Here is a 26,316-nt window from a genome sequence, read left to right on the forward strand (position 1 = left end):
ACAGGCACACCACTTTCCAACATCACACCCACATGCCTGATTTTGGGCCTTTGATTACCATTGCATTCTTAAGTTGCAGCCATTGCTGGTTTTATTTAATTTTTAAATTGCTTTTTGGCTTCCCGGAATGTGGTGAGCGTTCCAACTTGTTCCTGTCATCTCATCCATTTCCAGAAAAGACTGGAGCAAACCAGAATGTGTGACAGAAAGACAGATTATCTTCCAGCTCCGTTCTCCAGCACAGCGCATTGGAGTGCGCCGTTCCTTTTCTCTCCTTTCCAGAGAGGCAACCAACATTGTTCGCTCATCATACACACTAGATAAATTTTATCTGCCTACTCATTTCAAAACCCCTGATGTCACCCACTCTGCATTTCTGTTCCTTGAGCAGCCTGCTCAGTCACGGCTAGAAATCCCGGTGCTTTCCTCAGCCCACTCAGTTATGGCTAAACCTTGGGAAAGAATTTTTTTCTTTTATGAGGGAAAAAGGCAGGGAGGAAAGTTTCTACAGCCGCTTGATCATGGTTAAAGATCATCAAAGTTCTGTGAAAGCTGTCTTTGGAAATAATGTTATAATATTAAAGTTATAAGGCAGGGGTTGCAGGGAGGTGAGTTTCCTCAGCCTTCTTCGGCTTGCATTTTAACAATGTTGAGTTCTGTTTTGTGTGCTTTCCTCCGCTGAGATTTTTGAAAATACTACGCTCTGCCTAGCAACGGGGCTTACTTCTGGGTAGACATACAAACCATTGAGCTGTGCTCCTTGAAACTGGCAAGGATTTTAAGAATGGGGCTTACTTAGAATTGAGCTGTTTGGTGCTTTCTATACTTTCCCTGACTTCCATGTCCTTAAGCTGTGTTTCTAGTTCTAAAGTGGTACGTATGGTAATTTTGTCCCACCCATTTTCCTTTTGGCCCCACCCCTATGCCCTTAGCCACAGAGAGTTTTCCAGAACTGGAAATACGGCCCCTGAGAGCTTTCAAAACTGGAAATCAGCACTCAGGCCGAAAAGGATTACCCACCCCTTCCATAAGCAGAGGATTTCCTGGATGTAAGTGCATTTTTACAGAATAAGCATTATATTTATTTCTTTATGGACCACTTTTCCACAATTCAGTATAGAACACTTACAGGAAATTTAACATAAAAGAGGACAATCATTTTTTAGCTCAATTCATATCACAATTTGCAGTTCCAGTTCATCAAAGGCAATGGAATAAATATTAATTTTAAGCTTGGGAGGTTGGTGTGGATGGCTCTTCAGGATCCATTCCAACTCTTTGATTCTTGACTCTTAAGATTTCTGTGAGTAGACCTATCAGTCACTGGCCATGCCAGCGCAAGCTCTCCCTCTGCCTGAGGAAGAGCACACCTGAGCTGCCACTGCCACCACATCCCTCACCCCCCTTGCCATCAGTTTTGAAGGATAACTCAGTTTTGGTTCGTGGGGGGTGCATGCCTTTTTTGCAAGCTGAACCATGCTCATGGGAGGCTTAGGGCATCTCTACACCAGCCTAAAATCCTGCATTTAAAACAGGGCTTTCTGCTTCCATTTTAAATGAAAGATCACAACAACTCCCTTTTTCACATGCTTCCTTTCCCCCCACCCCCTTCCCACTCCTTCTCCCCATATCTGAGTCTTTCATTATCTTTCATTGATCTTGCTCCTCTTCTTGCCGCTTTTACTCTTCACGGAGGAAACTGAAGCGGAACACAGTGGGGTAATATGATAGCTCATTATCTGCGATCTATTTAAAAATGGAACAAAGGGCGTTTAATGCAGGAGACACCTTGAATGGTCACTACGTCACGTAAAGAGCCCACAAACTTCCATGAAGGAGCAATCTCAATTGCAGGAGAAAAGCTCAGTGTGAAGGAGTCCTTATAGGAGCACAATTCTGCTTGCAAACAAAGTGCGCACTCCCACTTGCGAAATAGCTACCTTTTTGCTGCTGTCACTGCAGCAACAAATTTGGCAGGGGCCACAAAAACAGCCACGGGGGCTGCATGCAGCCCATGGGCCACGTGTCACCCACCCCAGTCTTAGTGGGTTTCAAGGGAAACAAAACAAATTTATTCCAACAATGTGAAGTTTATTCTCTTGGTCTTATAAAATACAATAAAGAATTAATGGAAAGGAGAACCGACTCCAACAGCGCAATCCTATATATGTGTAGTCAGAACTATGTATTTCAACAAGACTTACACCTAGAAAAGTAGGTATAGGGCCACAGCCTAAATGAACCAAAGTCGCACTACAAATATTTCATTACGCCATTTCTTTGTAAACAAATGCCTTTTGGGATAACTATTTTGATATAGGTTTATGAAACTTATCATAAACTGAGTTTATGATTATCATAAACTGAGTATAATATTTCATTGATAAAGTTTCTATGTTTTTCAAATCCTTGCTATTTATGCCAAGCAAGAATTTTGTACTTTTTTAATAGCATAAAGCCTTTAAACATCATAACTTTACAGAAACATCTCTTGTCAGTGTGATATACTTACTATTATAGTGTTCTTGTATTAACGGAGACGGCAGGTCAGAGAACTTAAAAAAAAAAATAGTGTCAGAGCAGAAGCATAATTTGTTGTATGTGTGTGGTTAGGACACAACATCAAACAGCAGGCATATACACAAGCAGGTTTTGTTCTATAAAGAATATTCTAACAGAGTTACTAACATATTTGTAACATGACTACTAGTTCCCCAATCTCTGGCACCTCTATCTTCCCTTATAGATAACTCATGGTTCCAACACATATATTTCATGCATATCTGCACAGTGCAGCATCCATCAAAGGATCTGACTTTCGCCATCAAAGATACTAGAGACTGTTTCATTCTGATACCTGTAAGAAAATGTGCTTGTGCCCAGTAAATCAAACACATTCAACAACATAGACACACTTGCCCAAATGTATTTTGCATTCACATTCATCTTGTCACATACACGTGTTAGCCCTTATCTATCCTATTACTGCCTCCTGACACCAATTCAATATAGAATTGCATATCCTCTGCATATTGGCAACAATGGATCACAAATCCACACACAAACTCTCCCAGTGGTTCCATGTAGCTGTTAAACAACATAGGGGACAAGGTCGATCTCTGTGGGGCAGCATAAGCCAATGACCAAGATGCTGGACAGAAGACTCCAATACCACCTTCTGGAACTGATCCTAAAGGAGGGATCGGAACAATCACAAAACAATTCCTCCTAATTCCATGCCTGCCAAGCAGTCCAGAAGGATACCATAGTTAATGGTATCGAATGCAGCCACAAGGTCTAGCAGAACTATTAGAGGATTGCTACCAAGGTGACCAAAGCTATCTCAGTCCCAAAACCAGGCCTGAAACCAGACTGACATGAGTCTAGATAATTGTTTCATCCAAGAATCCCTAGAGTAGAGATGCTAAAAAACCTTGCCCAATAGTAAATGTGTTACTGATCACTGTGGGATCCAGAGAGAGCTTTTTCAACAAGTCTTTAAATTTGTTTCACTCTACCAGCACGGAGAGGACATTTGGTCAGGTCAACTGCCTGGGCATTTATTCTCCTGTTCCAGAGATCAACCAGGATTTTGACAGAATCACCAGCTGAGGTAAACTTGCCCAAGGCAACAAGGAAAGCATCTGGATCCATCCTACTCTGGACTTGGGACTTTTTAATAGGTTCCCACATGCTTGTGGAGATTAGGAGTTCCTGTTAATCTAGAACAGAGGTGGCCAACCATTTTTCTGTTGTGGACCGCATTCCCTGGTGGGTAATCTATTGCAGGCTGCATGTCAGCAGTGAGCTGGCCCAAAGCCAGAAGAGGGCAGGGTCAAAGTCAAAAGGTCACCCCTTTTCTCTTTCTGACACTCTTTTCTCTCTCTCCCTCTTCCTTTCCTGGCAAAAGGCTGCCAGGGAAGGGGCAGAGAGCTTTTGAAATTAGGCTGAGGAGAAGAGGATGCCGACCCCTGGTATAGAACCTAGCAGGCAATAATTTGTCCATGAAAAAGGGGTTACATATTGTCCTTCCATACCCAGATCACCCACTCAAAAAAAAAGAAGCCAGGTTATGTTCTGCTGTATGAGTGAGGCCTAATATTATTTTGGCCAAACCGAGGCTTAATCCAGACAAGATAGAAGCGCTACTGGTCAGGAAACCAGGAAAGAGATCTGACATAAGGAACAGAAATGTTCAGAAATCAGTGTGGGGGACGTTTCATCCTCCAAGGACGCTCTGTGAATGACTTTAAAGTGGCCACTCTTGAACAAAGGAATTTCAAAGACAGATACCAAGGTGAAATTGATGAAGTACAATTCATTACGAAATTCAACTCCATTTCCTGTGGTTCGAATAGGGAGAAAGGGTTTGGGGTTTTTTTTTAAAAAAAGCATGCTACATATGTTAATCGCAATGAGCTATTGCCCAACAGGGGCCATTTAGGTAATAATCACCTCTGTACTTTCCTGCATTTCAATATGTTAATTGCAATGATTGTGTTACCTCCAACAACATCTTGCGAATGGCAACCGTTAAGGTAATTATCACTATTTGGTACAACACACCCACCCTCCCCGCCCATGCATACATAGATCAACCAGCCACTTCATGTATCTGATGACGTGGACAGTGCGCACAAAAGCGTATGCCAGAATAAATAAATCTGTAGTCTTTAAGGTGCCACAAGCCTTTTCGTTGTTTTTGCTGCTACAGACTAACACGGCTACCGCTCTGGAAATTATTGTAGGTATAATTGAATCTCACTCCTATCCACGTTTCCTAGGAAGTAAGTCCCCCTGATTCCAATTAGACTTTCTCCCACCTAACCGTGCAAAAGAGCAGTTTTGTACTCCGGTCGCCCTTCATTATTTGCTTGGAAGAAGAAGCGCCACCGAGCACAACAGAGCTTCTTTCCAAAGTAGCCCCAAGCTGCACGGTGCACAGTTGGCCTGACTGAGCTTGCAGGAGAACCAGAGCGCGGAAGAGCAAAGTTAGAGCTCTCCTCCTTGCCCGGATTTGAAAGCGCGCCTTCATTTTGCGGCTGCTAGAAAAACATGCAGCCGTGCGCCCAACCCACAGCAGAGGGCGACGGTGCGGCGCCGCCATCACGTCTATAGACAAGCCGCCCGCCCGTCGCAAAAGGCCATTCGACCTTGCGCATGCTCCATACAGCCTCCTCCAAAACAAAACCCCTTTCACTTTTCCCTCACTCTCAACCCTCCCCTTCCTTCCTGCCCATCCCTTTCCAAACCCCGCCTTACGCGGAAAGCGTCCTGACCGTCGATTGGCCGGCGATTTCCCGCTTCCTTCTTCCCCTTTGACAACCCGCCATTTTGAAACGTTGTTGATTTTCCAGGGAGAGTGGAGCAACGCCAGGCTCACGCCTCAAGTCCCGCCCCCTCCTTCTCTACCAGTCCGGGCGCTTCTTTCCTGAAGGAGTTTGCTGTTTTGTTCGCTGCCGCAGCCCCCAGCGTTGCCGTCACCCCCGTCTGAGGAGCGCCCCGCGGTGTCCGTCTCCCGGCCAGGTGGGTGTTCCGTTACTCCCGGGATAACGGTCGAGGAGAGCGTTCCATCGGGCCCGGGCGGGGGTGGCTTTTGCGGTGTTCCAGAGTCGGCCTTCGGCCACGCGCGGTGTTCTGTAGAACAGGGCTTAGAAGGCAGACTCCGCCGAGCGTGAGCCCGTCAGTTCTTCTGCCCCTTCCCTTGAAAGGCATTCCGGGCGCGAGGCCTGACGTCTTCCTCCGCGCGAGCTCCGTTTTCCCGCCGGAATTCTGTTGTCTGTCACTGCCCTAGCCAGCCAGCCAGCCAGCCTTGTTATAGCGAGGGTGAAAGCGAACAACGCTTCTGCGCCTCTCTCTCTGTCTCTTTTCTGATCCCCAAAGCGCCAGAGAGTTATTATCCTTAAGAAAGAAATGGCATTTTGGGGTAAACCAGATTACATAAGCGGAACATTTACTCTCATTTGCTGGAGGGTTTAAAAAATCCATCCTGAAGAAAAAAATCTGTGTTGCCCAGAAGGTCTTATATTGCATTGACTTAAGTTCGTCATGACTGACTTGTCTCATTGATAACAGTGGGTCTACGCTAAGCATGACTAAGTCTGGATCCAACCCAATTTGTGAGACGTGTGTACAAGTGTATTTTGCATGGATCTGTTCAACTTCCATGGTTAAATGTGCACTTAATATTTGCACGCTACAGAACATGGGTTTTGTTTTTGTTTTTTACAAGAAAAAATAAAGATTAGTATGGATAAGTAAGTCAGAGGTAGTAGGTTGCATTGGGTACAAAAAGTGACAGGAGACGTGTATCTTTATGCAATTGAAATTGTGTTCTAGAAACTTTCCTTTTAACAAAGAAGAATAAGACTTCATGGAAAACTTTTTGTACGCAAAATAGCTGAGGATAAACAGTGCTATGTCTAACCAGCTTGAATAGAACAGATTCTCTTCTCAGAACAACCACTTGCTTACTCCAACTCCTACAAATTATCTTGCATTTGTTTCTTCCCTCCCTGTGTTATTTTTAGCAACATATTTATTAGCCATCTGTTTTATCTAATACATAAGGTTGATGGTGCTAAACTTGTAAAATATTCACACAACTTTTTGGGCTGCACTGATAACCAGTATAGGAAATGAAGGCTCCTTAAGTTTGCTATGAAGGAGAACGCCTTCCTACACTACAACAAAGATTGAAAGGCACACTTTCAAATGTTACTTTCATATGAAAGTCATGTTGACATTTCCCCTTGTATTTCTATGCAGAAAAAACAGTCATGTCTTCTGTTTCTGATAAAGATGATGTGCTGTCTGTCGACCAAACAGAAGAAATAGAACCAGAAACTGAAAACAAAGTTGAAGATAGTGAAGAAGAGGAAGAGGAAAAAGGTAGGTGTATGAGCACATAAAGAACGGTAGAACCTGTGCTAAACTAAATATATGGACTAGGATCCAAAGTACTGTATGGACAGGACATTTTCAGGCCCTCTCCCACTATAGCCCCTTGTTCCCATCCAAGCAGAAATGGAATTCAACACAGAGTAAAGAGCTGCATTTGAAGAAAAAAAGGCACGTTCCATTCACACATGGGACTTCTAAGAATTATTTGAATTAGAGGTCAGGTTTCAGCCAGAATCAGATGACAAATTGAGATGAAAGGTTTTCACATGTGCATTTATGGTGATTTAATTAAAACAGTCTCTGAGGATGCTATAAAAAGCTTTATGTACTCTTAAGAGAAATAAAGCGTAGATCTTCAGCTTGAGATTTTATAAAACTAACCTTTTGAACAACACGATGCAGATTGCCTTTTGCTTGGTGGCCTCTGGTGATTAAAGAAAATGCATTTTGATGTATAGCAGATTTCTCATTTTTGCATCCTCATTAAGTGTTTGAGACTAAGCTTTATTAAGAAAGCAATCCTTTGGCCCCTAGATAACATCTGGGGGCCATAGGATATTTCGGGTTCTTGAATCCAAGGCCAGAGGCAGCACTCCGACATCTGGCCCAGGAGTCCAAGCTCTCCATCCGCTCCCCCGCCACCTTGCAACCAGTGCGGAAGGAACTGTGCTTATTGCCTCTACGAGGTTGCAAACGTGTGCTCAGAGAGGAGGGAAAGGGGGCAGTTCTGGGGGGAGGGAGAAGAACAGGGTGACTGGCTTACAAAGAATCCTGCATCTGCCCCAGCCTCCTTCCCTCCACTCCACAGCCCCAGCTAGACAGGCAAAATCGCCCACCTAGCAAAAATACCTGACAAGAGGAGTGCAGAGATCGTCTCCGTGCTCCTCCCGCTCTGCATAGGATGCCTGTTAGCCTCTGAGTTCGGAGGCTGATGGGTGTCCGGATAGGATGGTACCGTTAGTTTCTAATTAGATCTGCACCTGTCTGGCTTGCTTCTGTCCTCCAGTAACTTTGGCTTCCCATGAGTCAAGTGCTACACTCTTGAAGTAAGCTTGAATTAGGAATAGGAGAAAATTATATGGAGATGAGAAAAAAGCTTTAAGTTAGTTGATTAGGGAAATAGAGAGTCATCCCTCCTAAAGGGAGGGGAAACATCGGGGACTCAGGAGATCCAGGCTGTAGTCCCCACTTGGCCATGAAGGTCACTGGGTGACTTTGAGCTAGCCACTGACTCTCAGCCTAACCTACCTCACAAGGTTGCTGTGAGGATAAAATTGAAGGAGGAGGACCATGTAAGCTGCCTTGGGTTCCTTGCAAGAGGAAAAAGGGATATAAATGTAATAAACATCCTGCCTATCTGCCTCAAATAGAGGCATCCAAGGTGGATTATATTAAAACATGCAGTATCTGTGCTCTTTGTTTTGTATCCTCAGTTTATGGTCACAGTTACATATTAAGCAAAGCAGCGGGTTTCTTGTTTGGAAAACAGCTTTCTGGAATCCTCAGGTTTAATACAGGTTTTACGATATTTATACATATCACTAATCACAAGCTTTAGGGAATTGGAGTTTAAGGAGTCCTATGGATATATGTAACCTGACCTTTTTGTCTTCCTCAATGGGCTAGTTCACAAGATCAAACAAGCCACTGTAGCTTAAATAACCCAACAGGCCATGGGTTATTTGAGGTTTGTTTCCTCCTCAAACAAGCCATGCCACCTGAGTTCAGATGACAGGACAATCCAGGCCCAGGCGAGCAATTAGGCTAATGGTTCCCGGCATGCACCACTGATTTAAACAAGCCTAGGTGGCTTGTTTTGATCGTGCAAACCAGGGCATTGTATTCCACGTTATTCCTATTCTTGTGGTAACCTACCTTGTTTTAGAGATCAGGTATTGATCTGGTTTGTAAATAACAGGAGAAAATTAACCCACTATTTCCCATGCCACATGCTGCGTACATGCTGCTGTCTCTTTAAATATGCAACCTCCAATTGGCCCAATCATAGGTTGCTCTGTGATGTGCAAACCTGGGGAACTTGGCGTATTCATGCATTACACAGCCCAAAGTTAACCTGCAATTAGTTCTTAGGTTGATTTTGGGTTGTTTAACCCACGAATAACCCATAGTGTCTGGATTCAAAAGTCACAGAACCTCAATCGGCGGCTGCATAATTAAAGAGACAGTGGCACACGCACAGCACACAACCCAGCAAATCATGGGTCAGTTAACTCATTTCCACTGTTATTTGCAAATGGGCCCATTGAGAAGTATGTTCAGTGGCTTGTTGATACCATTCTCACCGGCCTTTCAATTTGAATTGGAATCTCTATGACATACATGTTAGTACTTAGAAGGGCTAGTCATTTGTATTTTCCACACAGTTGCTTTTTGAGCCTTTGCAAGAACTTCAAGACATATTATGTTAACATTTGACTTAAGTGAGAACTGGCAACTATTTCCTGTTAGACAGGGGAGGCGGGAATTAAGTTAAGTCAGTGTTATGTGTAGATAGATTTCCTTCCTTTCTGGAGCTAAGCTTGAAAGCTTGTTTATGGGTTACTGTTACAACACTTTTTACAGCCTTGGGGAAAATTGCATTCTGTCTATTAAGTTACTAGGGAAAAGGTGGTTGTATATTTCTTAACAAGTAAAACAGGTGTTACACTTAGAGGAGCTTCAGAAGCATTGTGCCTTGAGCCAAACTTGTTATTTGCTGCTCACCTTGACTGAAAAGCAATTGGTCCAGGTGAACATTCAAGTGGCAAACTGGTACATATGTATACACATACAAGGGTTTATTTGTTTCTTGGCCTTAGCATGCTAGTACCTGAAATCTAAGGGTAATGCCATCAGGTATTTTCTCCCTGTACTCAGCTAACTACTGAGCTGCAGGGAGAGAATGTGCAGAATAGATTACTACCTCCACTTCCTGTGGGTTTGCAGGCTGAAATATCAGGGGGGGGGGGAATCTTTCTCTGTGTTCCGGCTCCACCTGTGCAGGAGGTTATTTGGGAGAAGACGAATCATGTTTAATTTTTTCGAGGTTTGTATATTTGCCATTGGGTTGGCATACCAGTCAAATATTAATTGACTGGTATTCATGAAGCATGATGATGATCGATGAATTGACCTCCTGCTGACTTAGCCCAACTGTCTTAAAAATCTGACTTTTCTTTTTTTGTATTTGTTACTTCTGTTGCTGTTCTTAATTCTACAACTGTAGGCTGACCCAGGTGTTCTAAGATAAAACCCAGAGAAGAAACTGTTCAGTGATTTTTTTCACATTTATAGAACATTTATAGAATGTATAGGTTATAATAATTCATTACATTGTAATGATTACAATTTTTTTTAAGTTAACATTTGTTTAACAATAACAGTTAACTATTTTATTTTAATTATCATACAATTATTAAATTATTAAAGTGTCATTTTTCTAAGCAAGTTAATGTTTTAAAAAATACTTGAACATTATTTAATAATGTTTGAGCAATATTGACTGATCAAATCCTGTCAAATGCCCAACCCTAATTTGCCAGTGTTTTAGATGTTCCCAGGATAATTTTTTAACAATGATAGCTGTACTTTAGACCTTGCAGATCTTGTTTTTCTTCTAGAGGTTAATTTAACAGCTTTTCTAAATTTTATGAAAGAAGTATGCATAATTGTCTCTTTCAGAAAAGAGCCTCATTGTTGAAGGAAAGAGAGAGAAGAAAAAAGTAGAAAGATTGACCATGCAAGTGTCCTCATTACAAAAGGAACCTTTTACAATTACACCTGGCAAGTTGTTTTAAGAATATTCTATATTAACCATGAATTACCTTTATTGTTTTGAAGTCTTTAATAAATGTTAAACTAGAACTCATTTGGTTCTAAAAATTTAATGGGTTATCAGTGAGTATTTAGATCTGATATTTTGTCCTATTAATAGGTTTGTGCCATGGTGCTGCAAGCAACAGTTTGCATTCCAGCCATTGCAGCTTAGTCCTATGCTTTGGAAATGTAGTTGAGTTCTACTTTGCTTTACAGGAAATCTCTCTTCCTTACTGCTAGGTGTATGCCTAGCATTTGTTTTCACTTGACTCTTTTGACTCTTTGTGCAGGATTTGGAGTTCATAAGCCAACCCTGTTCCTAGCACCTGTATGATGGGACAAGTTGTCCCCACCACTACAGAAGAGAACCCTTACACTGGGCCCTGTGAGCCATTCATAGGTTTACACCATTAACAAAGCAATCCTATGCCCCTGAGACAGTGTCTGGGGGATATTGGGTATTTCAGTGTCCTGGCTCCGAGGTCAGAGCCAAGAAACCGCACTCCCCACCCCTAGCAGCCAGTGTGGAAAGATCCACGCTGACCGCTGCTACAAGCTCACAAATGTGAGCTGGTAGGGGGTGAAAGGCGGCGTTCCTGGGGGTAGGGAGGGGAGGAGACGGGGGATGTGGGGCTATGAGGTAGCCCCAGCCATCCCCAACCTTCTTCCCTCCCCAAAGCCCCCACTAGATGGGCGAAATTGCCCATCTAGCTAAAATGCAGAGCGGGAGGTGCAGGGCGCCTCCCACTCTGCATTGGATACTTGTAAGCCTCTTGAGTTTGGAGGCTTACAAGTACCCAGGGCACATCTGATAGGATTGCACCCGAAAGTATTGATGCAGGTGCAGATACATTTGGAAATAGTTATATGTTGCAGCCATCATTCAAAATGTTGAAACTTGAATGATAAATCTTCATCACTTGACTGCCTCTCAAGCAGATGTATGTTATGTAGTCTAAGAAGGGACACATACAAAATACTAAATTAAAATATACATGTCTGTAGTCCTTGTGCTATATTTAATTGATAGCTATAATAAGCAGGCAGCTTCCAATGTCCTCATAGTATGACTTAGTAACTATATAATCATTAATGTTGTGACTGGACATCTAACACATTTTCCCTTTCAGGAAAGGGACAAAAACTTTGTGAAATTGAAAGGATACAGTACTTCTTAAGCAAGAAGAAAACAGATGAACTGCGAAATCTGCACAAACTTCTGTACAACAGACCAGGCACAGTAAGAAGTCTCAAAACACTGTCTTCCTTCAAGTTGGTTTGAAACTGACACAAAGTATCAAATAGCTTTCTTTCTGAAGACTGTAACCCTAAAGGTTCCTAACTTGGAAACACACTCCTTTGGACGTAGAGATAATTGGACTGTATCCAGAAAGCTACTTTAGCCATGCCCAAAGTTTTATCTATGCTTCTTGAATTTATTTGATTTTGTTTGAGTGTTTGAAGCCAAACTCACTTTCATTTCCAAAGCATTTTACCATGTGGCAATTGGGGTGGGGTCGCTACTTGAGAAAAGTGCGTCCAAGCACCTCTTGGCCAGTGAAACTAGCTCTGCTGAAACTAGTTCTTTCAGCAATAGGACCTACAACAAAGGGGCTGCTCACCCACACTCAGTGGTTCAGTATGAATTGTTGTTGAACTGTGGATTAGCATGTTGTCTGAACCTAGGACATTTTCCATAGGGTGGCTTGTTAACCACCCTGAACAACCCAGCAACAAACCATGGGTTCTCAAGGTGGCTTGTTTAAGAAAATTAAGCCATACTGCATGGTTAACAAACCACCCTGCGGAAAATGTCCTCAGTTCAAACAACACACTAACTCATGGTTCAATAGGCAACCCACAGTTCAACAACAACCCACACTTAACCACTGATTGTGGATTAGCGTGTTGCGTGAACCCAGTCAATCACTGGGTTGCACATTGAAATGCTTTTGTTGAGGGTCTCAGTCAGCCATTCTCTTTTCTAGAATAACCAAGTCAATTCCCTCTCTCCCAAATTTTCTGTCCTGTTCCCCCACCCGCCAAACAATCAGCATTCCATGCCCGCTAAGCATGCTCAGACTTCACTGGGCTGTTTTGTGGGAGGGGTCCCCCTTAGGGTTTTTCTTAAGATTTTTGTTTTACTTCTGCAAAACTTGGGGTTTTCCTGAGTCTGCTGATACCTTCCTCTTGTGTGTGGATGGTGCCATTTTGGCTACAGGAGTATCCTCACTATATACAATTATATAGGATAAATGGGATATAATAAGGCATCTAATATAAGTTCTCTAGTACAATCATAACATTTTTATGTGTAGAATTCTTATGCCTATCTTAATAATTAAAATCAAAATTGCCTCATGAATGGCTTCTTAGGGATTTGTATTATCGGTATAATTCACCTATTCAAACAGAGTCTGTCTACATGTAGAAAACAGCTTTCACACAAACCTAGCAATACTTCAGTGCAACCTTTTTTTTTAACAATGTAATATATACCTTCGTTACTCAGAAATGCAATTACTTGTAGCAATTTCCCTCTCTTCAGAATTGCGGCAGGTAGTTTTTGAAGTTTTCCTAATCAAGAAATGATACCCTTCAGAGTAGCGAAGTTTCTATACAGTCTCCTTAAAACACTTGTTCTTATTCTCTTTTTAAAATCATTTAAGCAATTCTATTTAGAGCTGAACTGAAACTAACATACTAATTTCATAGTGTTCACAGGCTGCAAACTTGCACCCCTCCATCAGTGCTTTGGGGGTAGCATAATGTTAACCTATTGAAGTTTCTGTCTGATCCTGCATCCACACGCATACTTTCCTTCAAATTTATTCCACAATTATTGTATTCCAGAAGATCGGAAGAGTTCCCTAGACAATGCATGGACACTTCCCTGTCTTGCCACACTGTGCTATGGAGCATGGTGCCAAAAGATGGGAGGTGTTGCCTTGGTAATGGTGACTCTTCTGCAAAAGTAGTGGTGATCATTGCAGCTACAAACACCCCCAAAACAAACGAAGCTGAAGGCAAATTGTGTTTCCTTGTGCACTTCCCACTGCCCCTCCCCATTTCTTCCCAGAATTTTCTGCAGAGTGATAGTTTGGCTCAGTCCTAGTTATATTGTAATTTGTGTTTTAAAAAACTGTCATAAAACCTAAAACAGGTTGAGATTCTGCATATGCTACATCTAAAATGCACATTATTTCTGTTTTACATTTAGGTTGCTTCATTAAAGAAGAATGTGGGACAGTTTAGTGGTTTTCCATTTGAGAAAGGAAGTGACCAATATAAGAAAAAGGAAGAAATGTTGAAAAAGTAACCTTTTTAAACTTCTTGGCATGATCAAGTGGTATAATTTATGTTAATGCATGCATTCTAAATCTTGAGCAGAACAGCTGCTTGGAGTCCAGTTTGCTACCCCAGGACTTAATTAAATTAATAACTTCAATTTATTCTATTTCATATAATTTCCATGAAGATGACTTAAGGATAATTTTATATTATAAACTCAAATGCTTTATGTTCAAGATGAATAAATTTAGTGGTACTAAATTGTTTCTAGTATTAAACTGCTTATTTGATGATATAGGAGAAGATCATACTGAATAAATTATTTCAAATTTTCATACATACAAATATGGGGCATGATCCAGCCAAATTAAACACATTAATACTCCATTGATTTTCCTTGGGAAAGTTAAGCATGTTAATTCTCTCCCACTGAAATGACAAGAACCTAAAAGTGCTTAGCTTTGTCCAAATTGCACCCTGGACTCTTCTAAAATGTATTTGTAATTGGGCTGGCTGGTGGTAAACTTGCTAACCCACAGAAGCGGGTTTCCATGTTTTGCAGAATCTTCTGGACCCTGGCAGTATAATCATGTTGGTATATAGTAATTGGCTAGACTGGACAGCTCCTAAAAAGGTGGTCATTATTCCTGAGAGCGGCGGGTATCACTATTGTTGGGGGAGTTTTCAGGCATATTCAGATTTAGTTCTTCCCAGTTTTGTTTTCACTTTGTTACAAAGTTAATCATTTTAAAATGTTGCACCACCCATATTTTGGTTTTTCAATCTGTGTTAACTACTAAATGACTTTGATTAAAGAAGGTGCTCTTTAAAAACAAACAAAACCTTTTGGACTTGTATTTGTAGAATTCAGTGCTTATCTGTAAAAACTGCTCTATCCTTCAAGTTGGTGTTTCTAGTTTTATCAGAGGTATTGTACAATTTTAGTTTAGAGATTGGGTCGTGTAACCATTGGAGAAAAATGGTTGAATGTCAAAGTTGTCTTTTTGTAGTCCATTGTTTTACTTAGTTTTTTGGGGTTTCCTTGAGTGTTTGTTTGATGGGGATGGACAGACAGAAAGGTGAGGTTGTTATAGATAATAAATGAAATATTATTCAGTTGTTTGATTGTAAGATAACAGTAGACAGTGCAAATGGTGGTATTATTTGAGACCTTTGTATTTTATAATAATGGATGTGGATGCTTAACATTTTAATTCCAAGTACCTTGGAATTCTGGATATGAATAATCACATGGGTTACAGTTGCATGAAATATCCCCCCCCCCCCCCGTATTATGGTAAAAACTTATAAACCATGTTTAATAAAGTGTGTTTCTCTACAGATACAGAAATGCAATGCTGAAAAGTATATGTGAGGTTCTTGATTTGGAAAGATCAGGAGTTAATAGTGAACTGGTAGCCAGAATCTTAAACTTCTTAATGCATCCAAAACCTTCAGGCAAGGTGAGATAAAACATAATAATAAAGCTATATTTATATCATTCTTATAATCTGAATTGGCGGAGGCAGAGAAAGAACAGTAATGGCGATCATGCCTATAAACGGGACTTGCTAGTGCTGTCCAAGAAGAACAGGGAACAGGATCCTAAGACAGTTACTGGCAGTAAGAGGTTTAAGCTAAAGTATGCTGGTATTTTCTGTATAAGTACAAAAGGCCCCTTCCCTTTTGCCTTCAGCCCTGCCCACCTCTGGAATGCAGCCCCTGAGAAGGATGGCTACAGCAGCATTACAGCTAGATAAACATTAGTGTCTCCCCTAAGGCTCTTTACACAAAGATCATTCCTAAGAAGTATTTAACATTTGTTTTACTAGAGGTATTAGATAAAAATCTTGGTATTTCTACCACACTGAGTTCTTGTTCATATGAAAGTAAAAATTATCCTCCAAAAGAGTTTTGAGGCAAGCAGGACATTTAGGGTGCGATCCTATGGCTGCTAGTCATTGGCTAGACAGCCATAGGATTGGTCTGTTCCCAGGAACCAACCTCGGAGCCCATGTTTCAAGGTCGGTTCCAGGAGAACCTACCTCCACCCCCTCCCGCGCAGCCTCTTAAGCAGTGCAAATCGGCCCTGCACTCCGTGCTCAGAAGAGCAGCGTGGAGTGGGGAAAAGGCATTCCTGGGAGTGGGGTGGGGAGGTCAAAAGTGCTAGTACGACACTTCCTATGTGTTGTCCAGCTGCCCCTTCCCATTCTCCAAGGTCCCAAGGCTAGACAGCCAAAATCAGCTGTCTAGCCATGAAAGCAGGGTGGCAGGAGCGCGGAGGACATCCACTCCACTCCTCCCACCCTGCACTGGATAGGCAGTCGCCCCCGGGATCGGAGGCAGCCCTTGATCCAGATAGTATTTCTCTCTTCACCTGAGGTAAAAATCAAATCATATTCTTTTTACCTTAGAATATTAGATCGGTATTGCTTAATGTACTACAAATAATAAAAAAAACCAGTGACTCTGAAGCCTGTGCTTCTCCTTTTCTGGACAAAGAATACCACCACAGTTAGTGAGGCTGGCAGCTGAAAGCAAACAGAGAAGAAGGAGGCCTGTGTTTATATAATTCTACAAAACTATTCAAACAGTGACTGGTAATCCTCCTTGAAGTTGCCACTGCTTTCCAGAATTTTCCACTGAAAAGCTGGGAGCTATCAGATGTTTGTGGCAGCACACGAGGAAGAAACATTTACTAATTTCTTATGCAATAAAAGTACCTATATCACAAGTAAAAACATGGCCATATTGCAGTTGCCAACCTCTGATATTTAATCTGCTTTCTAATAGTTAAATTGATCTTCAGTTGTATTGTATAATTGCCCTCAAGCGATGCATGTGCATGATTTCTATACATTTGTTCTGAAAGAAACATGTAATGCCTTGATACTATTTCCAAAATGACCTCGTAGTGTAGGATCACACTTCAATGGTGGTTAAAGCCTAGACAGATATTTATTCTCTGCAGAGTTGTGTTAATTGATAGGTTTAGGTTATAAAATTACTTTTTTTCTATATTTCATAGCCATTGCCAAAATCCAAGAAAACACCCAATAAAGGTGGTAAAAAAGAACGCAGTAGCTCTGGAACAGCACGGAAAGCCAAACGCACCAAATGTCCTGAGATCCTATCAGATGAGTCTAGTAGTGAGGAAGATGAAAAGAAAGAGAAAGATGAATCATCTGAAGAAGATAAAGAAAGTGAAGAGGAGGTAAAGCTTCTATACAGACAATGCACATTAAAGCCCAAATTCTCCTGCAAAATAAATGCATTGCCTTTATCTCTACCACCAAGGAGATATTTTAATGACCAGGTTCGCATGATCAGCAGGGGAAAAGAAGTTACCATGGCTTCTTTTCCCACCCACAAGCATGCCACTTGGGCACCTGCCACTTGCCTAATTACATGCAGTGTGCATTATGTTTGAACCTGGCACAGTGCACAGCAAGGAAGGGGTTTCTAAACCACCCCGCAACCCATGGCTTTTTCTAGGGGTTGAGAGGTGATTTAGAAGCTGCCCTGCTGGGTTCTGACAACACAATTTGCACAGTATAGCAGATAATTAGGCAAGTGGCAGCTGCTTGAGCAGCAGGGGAAGAAGGCACAGTGGCTTCTCCCCCCCCCCCCCCGGTTAATTGTGCAAACCTGGCCATTGGGAGAGTTTGCACATCACACTAAGCCACTCTGAGAACAAGCCACCATGGCTTGGTTGTTCACTCACTAACCTGATAGGTAATCGGCGCTCTGCAGCTTGCCGTGGCTTGTTTATCCCCTTAGTCCTTCTGTCAGCTTCCAGCATGTATCCCAGGCACCTTTGCGGCAGAACTACTCATTTCCTCAGTCCCTCTCTGCAGTTGGTCCTGGATTGCCAGCTACCAAAGCAACCCCAACCTCATCACCAAATGGAATTAATTTTCTGAGCCCTTATGAACACAGTAACATGTTCACAAACTTTTTTTTCATCCACGGGGTGGGGGGTCTCTTGCACAAGAGCGCAAGACTACCTGCCTGATCACTATTTAGCCCAGCATACCTATATCCCCCTCTTAACAATGTCCTTGTCAATTTCATCCTCCACTTGGGTGCTTGTCTTGCTAGGGAACTTTTTTTTTTTAAGGCAGCTTCAAGTACTACTGAAGTAATTTCCCAACCAAAAAGCTCCTTCTCCTGCAGCCCTGATCAGCCACTTTCAGCTCCCCCTGCCCCCTCATGCTTGTTGGTTCCCTCCACTGATCTCTGTTGTTAGCTCTAAGATACACATGTGGGTTAAAGAGCAGTGAGGCAGATTGCTAAAAATATTCAAATTTCATGGCAGAGCAGTAAAGCTGAGGAAAAGTACACAAATTCCTTGGCAGAGCAGTGAGGCAGATTGCTAAAAATACTCTAATTTTCAGTAAAGATATGCAAATTTCAAGGTAAAGATAATGCAAATTTCAAGGCAGAGCAGTGAGTGGTATCGGTAAATATACACAAATTATATGGCAAAGCAGTAAAGTGGAGGGGAAAATTATGCAAATTTAAGGGTTGCGAACATGTTCAGGACACTCTCTGGTGTCCTTTTTTTCTTGATTTTTAGGAGCACTGGACAGAGGGCACTGAGAAGGGATGAGGGAGGATGCCAGCAGTGCTAGTGAGATTGTGAGGAATGGCAGGGATTTTTGCTGCTCTTGTTGGCTGGCTCTATAACCATTCCCAACAACCCATGATGAAGTTGCCCTGTCAGGTTTGGATGTGACGTGATGTCACCCTGAAAACAAATCACCCTGAACAACCCAACAGCAAGCTATGGGTTCTCAGGGTGGTTTGTTCATGAAAAATAAGCCACCCTGCGGAAATTGCACCAGGTTCGGACAGCACAACAATCCACCATGGGTTGAATTTAGCTTCATTGTCCCCCAAATAATTCTAGCCTGAAAACGTATAGACAAAATATTTGATACTAACATCAGGCACAGCACTCTTTGTATCCCTACAAAAATCAGAAAGGCCTGATCTCTAACTTCAGGGACACTATTAGTATTGGAGACAGGTAATGCAGTTATGCCATGCTTGAGTGGAGTGTGTGTTTTACTTTTTACTGCAAAAAGAGAAACTTGTAACCATAAAATACATATTTGCTAGTAGCTTTGTAGTATTAGAAGTAGTAAATACTATAATAGACTTTAATATTGTTTTTATTCCTCCTACAGCGACCTAAAAAATCATCAAAAAAAGAAAAGCCTAAGCAAAAGACAGCTTCAAAAAGCAAAAAGGGCACAAAGAATGCTAATGTCAAGAAAGCAGATAGTAGCACAACCAAGAAGAGTCAGAACAGTTCGAAAAAAGGTAAACCTGCCTCTCGGGAAATTTATCTGGGGTCCTGCAAGCAGATTTAGGATTGCCTTCAACAAGGTGCAACGTCTAGGCCACTACCATATACCCTTTCTGCTTTCCTATGTTCAGCATTGGCTAGTGGAGTCAGTGGCAGAAACCTCAAATTTGACCCACCTGAAAATGACACAATTACATCCCCCTGAAAGGATAAATATTAGGCTCAGCTTTTTTAAAACACTCATAGCCTCATTATTAAAGCTGTTAGGCTTGACAAGTTGCTGGGATTCTTCTGAATTTCAGTTGTTACACTTGCAAGAACTTGATGCTATGTCATGTTGTAATGTTAAGAGATTAAAGTATGAGGAGCTGTTCTTTGGAAAAGCTGGCCATGATGGCGTTCAAACACTATCCCAATTGATCAGATTTTCCAGTGATACTTTCAAATATTAGCTAGACCTACTGTCTTGAGTTTGTTGCCTGCAATAATTGTGTGGCTTAGAGAAACCTGTTTTCGTCAGCCTACTTGAGTTAGCACAGATGCTTCCCAGGAGTACAGTAAAGCTGCTGTAGACATGACTTGTAGTAAATGGTCCACAGACTCTATCATTAGTATTATTCTTATAGGGCCATCAGCGTGTATATCACTTTCCAGAGTAACATACACAAAACAGCTCCGTGACCCCAAAGAACTTAGTCAGAATTTTGATAGAGACAGACAGTGGGAGGGGCCAACAGCAGAAGAGTAGATGTAAATACAGTTACACATACTTTGTTAAAGTTTTGAGGAGTTTGTGGAGATGGACACTGTAACAAAGATGGATTTTGAGGGAGGGAGAGGTGGCCCCACATAGGTGGTATTGCAGGGAGGGAGAGGTTGGCCCTCATAGGTGATATTGGAGCTCCAGAGATATATGGGGCAGCAGGGGGAAATGGACATTTGTTTTAAGGAAGCAGGAGACCTTTGGGTGGCTGAGGGTTAGAGGATCAAAGGTCATAGGTAGGGATATGGGAACAGAGAGAAGGGAAACCATAGGCCTTGCAAACTGTGCTTGAAATTTCCCTTCGTTTGCAAAGACATTTGCCATTTGATATGGCAAGGTGCTGTTTAAAAAGCCCCAGTTCAAAAGCACTTTTGAACCCAAACTATTTTGTGTTCTATTTGTGCATTTCTTTGGATCCAGGCCAAAATGTTGACTTGTGGGGAAGAAAAGTAATGAATTGTCATTGGGGCTGTTCAGACAATCAGCGAGGGAAACAACGCAGTTTTGTTTGTTCCCCATTGCTGTGTGTGCTGGTTGTACAACCGGGATTACCCTAATTGTTCGCAACGTATTGCGGGTTGCTGTGTCATCTGAACCTGCAGCATAGCCGTAGTGACTTTACACCCACTCTACAACCCCTACTGCAAGCCATGGGTTGTAAGATGGGTGAAAAGTCACCACTGCCCTCCATGCACCTGGTTCAAACCACATGGCAACCCATGATGTGGCTTGGGAAATTACAGTAATCCTGGTTGTGTGAATAGTGTGGGTAGGGGAAACAACCATTGCATTGTTTCCCCTGCTGATCATCTGAATCCGAACATATCTGCACTTTAATTACAAAATATTTTTATGTTTAGAAAGCGAATCTGAGGATAGTTCAGATGATGAGCCTTTAATTAAAAAGTTGAAAAAACCACCTACAGATGAAGAGCTGAAAGAAACAGTGAAGAAGTTACTAGCTAATGCAAACTTAGAGGAAGTTACCATGAAACAGATTTGTAAAGAGGTATGTGCTTGACAGTAGTTTTGTATACTGGTTATATTGTATTTCATATTTTGAGACTTTCGAGGGTAAACTTGTAAAAATGTGTGTATTTCATAAGCTCTTATGCTCCCTTGTTGGTGCAGGAAAACTGAAGTGCATTCAATTTATGCCTTCTGTTTTCACTGAGGGCAATCTAAATCCATTAGCACAATATGGTACTATACTTATAGTAGCACTATATATTTAAGTTGAAATCTGAAAGATAACTTGTCAGATTACATATTTTGTATGTATCAGGTCCCATGTCCATCACCTAATTTCCTCAGATCCTACCCTTCCTCTAGGGTGCCCAGGGCAGGTGAATAAACATTCTCCCCCTCCCTCCCTCCCTCCCTCCCTCCCTCTCACACACACACACACACACACACACACACTCCTCACAACAGCCCTTTAAAGAAGGTTATATTTAGATAGTTACTAGCCCACAGTCACACAGTGAGCATCATAGTGGAGCAGAGATCTGAACTGGGCCTTCCCAGTCCTAGTCTGATCTAACATCTATGTGGGTATTATATCTCATACTTTTCATACTTCCCTACAATGCATAATGAAGTTAGGAGTTATATCCTATAACCGTAGTAAAGGGAGATGCCCCATTCCAGTAAACAAGGGACTTTTCCATTCAGGCATTCACTTCTACATGCATGGTGAGGGGAGCCGGGGCAGGGAAATCTCAAAAAGAAAGTGCAAACCTGAGAGCTGATCCTGATCTTTCTTTGTGCTGAGAGTGTGGAGTGGAGTCAGACATATAAACAGTATCACTAACTGTGCTCTGATTATGTAATTTCTGTGGCGCAAATAGCACTACAGAAACTAAATTTCTTTCTGTGGAGAAATTTAAATCATGGAAATGGCACAAGGGAAGGTGAAAGGGTAGTGGTTCCAATCCAAATCCCTATCCTCCACACCTGCTATTAGCATATTTCAAAAAGCCAGGACATACTGTTCCTGTTGCATCTAGTTTGGCCCTTAGTCATCAGGAGTATATTCTGATTAAACTGCTTTACTAACATTTGCATTGAATTGGTTGTTACAGGTATATGAAAGCTATCCCAGTTATGACTTGTCTGACAGAAAAGACTTCATCAAAAAGACAGTGAAAGAGGTAAATACTTGATCAGTGAAATATCATGTGATGATCCAAATACGAAAATAAGCTGCTCTTTAAATTTGGAAATCTTGGTTAGTTAGGAAGATCCAAGTACTAAATACAGTTTCTGAAATTGCAGCTTGTAACTTGGTAACTTTAAAGTAAGTTTGCTTAGTCCCACTTTAATCTTAAGTTTGGGCTACAGGCCTTTAAAGGCATAACATGAATCTTAAAATATTTACTTGAAAGTTAGTCCCACTGATTTCCCTGGAACTTTCTTCCAAGTAAGATGTTAAAATTGCAGCCCTAGTAGTGTGTTTTTGGGAAGGGGGATTTACAAAATAGGCAAAAGATTTAAAAGTACACAAACTCTTCTCTTTTTAGCTCATTTCATGATCTAATGGGAAGAAAACGAAAGCTGCAGACTTGTTCCCGTGGATTTAAATATTTTACAAACACCAGCAAAAATGTTAATTTTTTGTTTTGCCCTATTGGTATAATATAGTATTTAGTCAGGGATGATTCTACTGACTTAATGTTCTGAGTGTTAATGGAAATTATTTTAACTTTTAAAAATTGCGTTTAATGCACTTCTTAGGTTTTTGCATGGCATTAAATGTTCCCTGCTTTTACTTTGTACATCATGGAATTTCTTTGTACAAGCAGATCTGCTGTAGGTGTTGTAGATTTTAGTGCATTGTAACGTAGAAGTTTTTTAAAATATTGGTTAATATGAAAGCTATTGTATCTGTCAAATACTGCAGTATTGGGCATTTTGAATATATACCCATTCTTTCAATCAGGAGTAAGTCACAAGTCCTGATGATGAATACCCTAAATTATGTTATACTATCTTGCATGTGTATACACCTGAGGATTGTCAAAGCATGGTAGCTCACAAATGTTATTTTTGTATTTTTAAAAGTTTGTTTGTATATAAGCTTAATTCAGACTTCTTTGCATAAAACCAAGTTGTTTAGAAAAAGAATAATCAGTGTGTTTTAGAGGATTTGACCAGTGTCAGTGTTCAGGAATGGGTTTATGATTAATAAGGAAGCAAATACAACTACCATACAAAGATGTTATTTTCTTGCCTTCTAAGGAAATCCTTTATTGCACTCATATTTTTCAGTGTTTAACTGGGTAGAGGTGGCTGCAGACGTGGGCAGTTTGTGGGCTTTCCAGTGTTTTGGCCTTTAACTTTCATCAGCCCCAGCCAGCATAGCCAGTGGTGAGGGATGATGGGAGCTGTAGGCCAAAATATCTGGAAGGCCACTAGTTGCACAGCCTTGTTTTACATGATACCTACAACCTGAAGCCAATACATAGGAAAAACAAATATGGCTTTGATTTCTGAAGTCTTCCCTGAGGCCGGCCAACCTTTGAAAAAAGGTCACGTTCAGTGTGTGTTACTCCTGCTGTTTTAATGTCCCTGGAATGTCAAGCTCCCTTATCTAGGAGTGATTTCAGAATAGCTTTATTCTGAATACCTTTATGGTATCAGCTGGACAGTTTAGTATTCCTTTGTCCAAAATGAAGGTATATTTGGAAGTGGGAAGGTAGGTGCTTAATAGCACAGTCCTCTACTTGTCTATTCAGAAGTAAGCTTCACTGAGTTCAATGGGACTTATTCCCAGGTAAGTGGGTTTAGGATTGCAACCTAAATGTATTAACTTCAGACACCTGCTGCTTTGGTTAAGAGAGAGATTCTAAATTAAAACCTCAGTTCTACAAACAATTCATGAAGTTTTACTGATGTCTAGAATTAAGTACCTGCCCACAAAACAACTCCTTTGTTAGTAAAGTTACGCACATGATCATGAATTAAAGTTCCCAACAAATGCCAAATAAGTACGTGTCATAATGTGAAGTGTAACTAATTCATCCATGACTGTATTGATTACAAGTACTGCAGGTTTTAACTATTGTAGTAATATGTTGTTAAGGAATCAAGGATCATAGAACTATATTCTGAAAATATTCAGTCAGTAAGCTGATTGATCTCTACCATTTTTACCACTTTCTTTGCATGTAATCCTTTATATTAAAGCTGAGTGTAACTAAGTTTTGTATTCAATAAATGTCTTTAAGGAGAATGTATATTTTGATATTTTAGTACATGTACAGTAAAACTTGATACAGAACCAAATATGCTTGTTTGTTATCTAGACAAATCTTTCCTTGCTCTGCAAGGTACACAAGTAACCCAAACGCAAATGATGAGATAACCTGATCTAGAGATGTTATCGTCATTAGAAATTATGAGCACATTAGACGCTCACTTCTCTTAAGCAAATGTGTGGACTGTGAATAAGTATATATTTCCCTTAGCAGCAATTATTCCAGACAAAAAAGGGTTTAGTCTCACAAGAGCCATGCTGGATCAGACCAAAGGCCTATGTAGTCCAGCATCCTGTTCTTATAGTGGCCACCCAGATGCCTGTGGGAAGTCCTCCGGCTTGTGTTCCCTAGCAATTGGTATTCAGAGGCACACTGCACTTACCACTTACGTACAAATTAAATTTAATAGCATTGTGGTCACTGTTTCCAGTCAATTCAACAATAGTAGTAAACTACCTTTATCAGAATGAAAGTTCACAATGTGGTATGTGAGAACTTCTGAGTTATACAAAACGTTTTCTTGATGCTGGATGTAATTAAAAAAACAATAGTTGTTCCTGTATGAGATCCTTGTTAGCAGGCTTAACATGATAAAGCTGTTACAAACTGTTTAAGAACTGTGTCTTAAATTTTTAAAACACTTCTATACAGCTTTTTTCAGGACAGCTCTCCAAAGGTGTTTACATAAAAACATGTTTGTTGAAAACATCAGCAAATGATAAAACTTTCCTCTCCCTATATTTAGTAAACACATGGAAGGGGAAGTGAGACTGCCTACTAGCCCCACATTCTGGGGCCTCTATACACAAATGCATGATAGTGACCTCTGCATGAACAGACCTTCCACACTGGGTGATTAGAGTCCCTCAACATGTGGAAGATAACAGGTATAGAAGTCCCATTTATGCATTTGGCTGAACATGCAGATGTAGGGGCCACTTGGCACATTCTCCCCCCATGTGTTCACTACATGTAGAATGGGAACATCTGCACAGGGTTACTGTGGGTATATAAGAGCCAGGTTCCTGTATTACCTCTGCATGTTATAGTCCTTGAAGCTTAACCTTATTTCTCTAGTCCCAGACAGCCATGTACAGCTTCTGCTGTGCTATTCCATCTCTTTGAGAAATAATCTATTTTTTTCATATAAGATAGCTGAAACTTAGGTTAGGCTTTCTGGCAAGCTGCTAAACTCCCATCATCCCCAACCAGCATGGTCAATGAGAGTTGTAGTCCACAACACATCTGGAGGGCACCAGCTTGGGGAAGGCTGGACAGGAAGGATGACTTGCGTGGCTTCTCCAATAGGTCCTAGGTGCATGCATGTTTAGATATAGGCAGCTATAGCTTTGGGGTGAAGAGTGGCCTGTAGATAGCTATAGGGTATAGCTAACAATCATAAGAAATGACCTCCAGCTGTATCAGTGGTTCAAAATTTTCTCCATACGAACTTGAATGTGGAGTGGGGTGGTTTGCAAGGAGAAAATGTGCAACAGGATTAGTTATGTATTTACATATGAGCTTAAAAGGACCAAGAGTTCTTGGATAGGAGATGTTGAAAGATTCTATTTAAGCCCACACTTCAATTTTAATCAGATTTTCAGCCTTTGAAATATAAACAGAAGTAGCCTATTGTATTACAAACACCATCAACCCCTTGGCCCATTCACGTGCAATTTTTAGACTTTTCTCAGTGTTGTAGGCATCTCCCCTCTATCCCTAGCTTTGGCCAAGAACATAACGATGGATTTTGCAGCACTGTGGTAACGAGGACCTATTAGTCAGAGTAATAATCCAATGCAAAGCACAGTAGAATACATTGATTATAAGGAATATCAGGAACAATTCAGTGAAAATACTGAGAACCCCTTTTGTGTCTTGGCTACTGCTGTATTTTTCATGCAAGTTTAGAGATAAAAGATGCTATAGGAGGGCATCAGCAGCTGGTGGGCTAAAAGCTAAATCCTGCC

The 26,316-nt window shown here is 41.2% G+C and overlaps 2 protein-coding genes across 6 annotated transcripts in view; one reads left to right on the top strand and one right to left on the bottom strand.

Annotated features, from left to right (window-relative positions):
- The window catches only part of RNF144B (ring finger protein 144B), a 129,071-nt gene extending 123,297 nt beyond the window's left edge, over nt 1-5,774 (bottom strand). Inside the window, exons 1-2 of one of the 3 annotated variants that reach the window (XM_084850176.1) lie at nt 5,263-5,342; nt 2,513-2,555 (exon numbers count right to left, since the gene is read on the bottom strand). The gene's annotated coding sequence lies outside the window, so the exon portion shown is untranslated. Of the gene's footprint in view, nt 1-2,512; nt 2,556-5,262 lie in introns of all 3 variants that reach the window. The other 2 variants (XM_084850171.1, XM_084850172.1) reach the window with 2 other exon arrangements.
- DEK (DEK proto-oncogene) lies at nt 5,321-24,958 on the top strand. 3 transcript variants are annotated; one of them, XM_084850160.1, is made up of 11 exons: nt 5,321-5,526; nt 6,769-6,891; nt 10,585-10,686; nt 11,850-11,959; nt 13,940-14,034; nt 15,353-15,473; nt 17,039-17,224; nt 19,203-19,338; nt 20,948-21,096; nt 22,172-22,240; nt 22,610-24,958. In XM_084850160.1, exons 2-11 carry the CDS (start codon nt 6,780-6,782, stop codon nt 22,619-22,621), a joined length of 1,092 nt encoding a protein of 363 aa, XP_084706286.1. In that variant the 5' UTR covers nt 5,321-5,526; nt 6,769-6,779; the 3' UTR covers nt 22,622-24,958. The 3 variants fall into 3 exon arrangements, with proteins under 3 accessions (XP_084706286.1, XP_084706288.1, XP_084706287.1); XM_084850162.1 differs by having other exon boundaries at nt 6,802-6,891; XM_084850161.1 differs by lacking the exon at nt 22,610-24,958 and having other exon boundaries at nt 22,172-22,252.
- Nucleotides 24,959-26,316: the final 1,358 nt, after the last annotated feature.

The sequence above is a fragment of the Heloderma suspectum genome, chromosome 4 (assembly GCF_057233095.1).
Source record: "Heloderma suspectum isolate Gila_16-S chromosome 4, 16-S_ref, whole genome shotgun sequence".
Taxonomy (NCBI): domain Eukaryota; kingdom Metazoa; phylum Chordata; class Lepidosauria; order Squamata; family Helodermatidae; genus Heloderma; species Heloderma suspectum.

Coding starts and splice junctions, on each gene's coding strand:
- DEK (XM_084850160.1), top strand. CDS start 6,780: ATGTCTTCTGTTTCTGATAAAGATGATGTGCTGTCTGTCGACCAAACA. Junction 17,225..19,202: donor ATAAAGAAAGTGAAGAGGAG/GTAAAGCTTCTA, acceptor TTCCTCCTACAG/CGACCTAAAAAATCATCAAA. Junction 21,097..22,171: donor TGAAACAGATTTGTAAAGAG/GTATGTGCTTGA, acceptor TGGTTGTTACAG/GTATATGAAAGCTATCCCAG.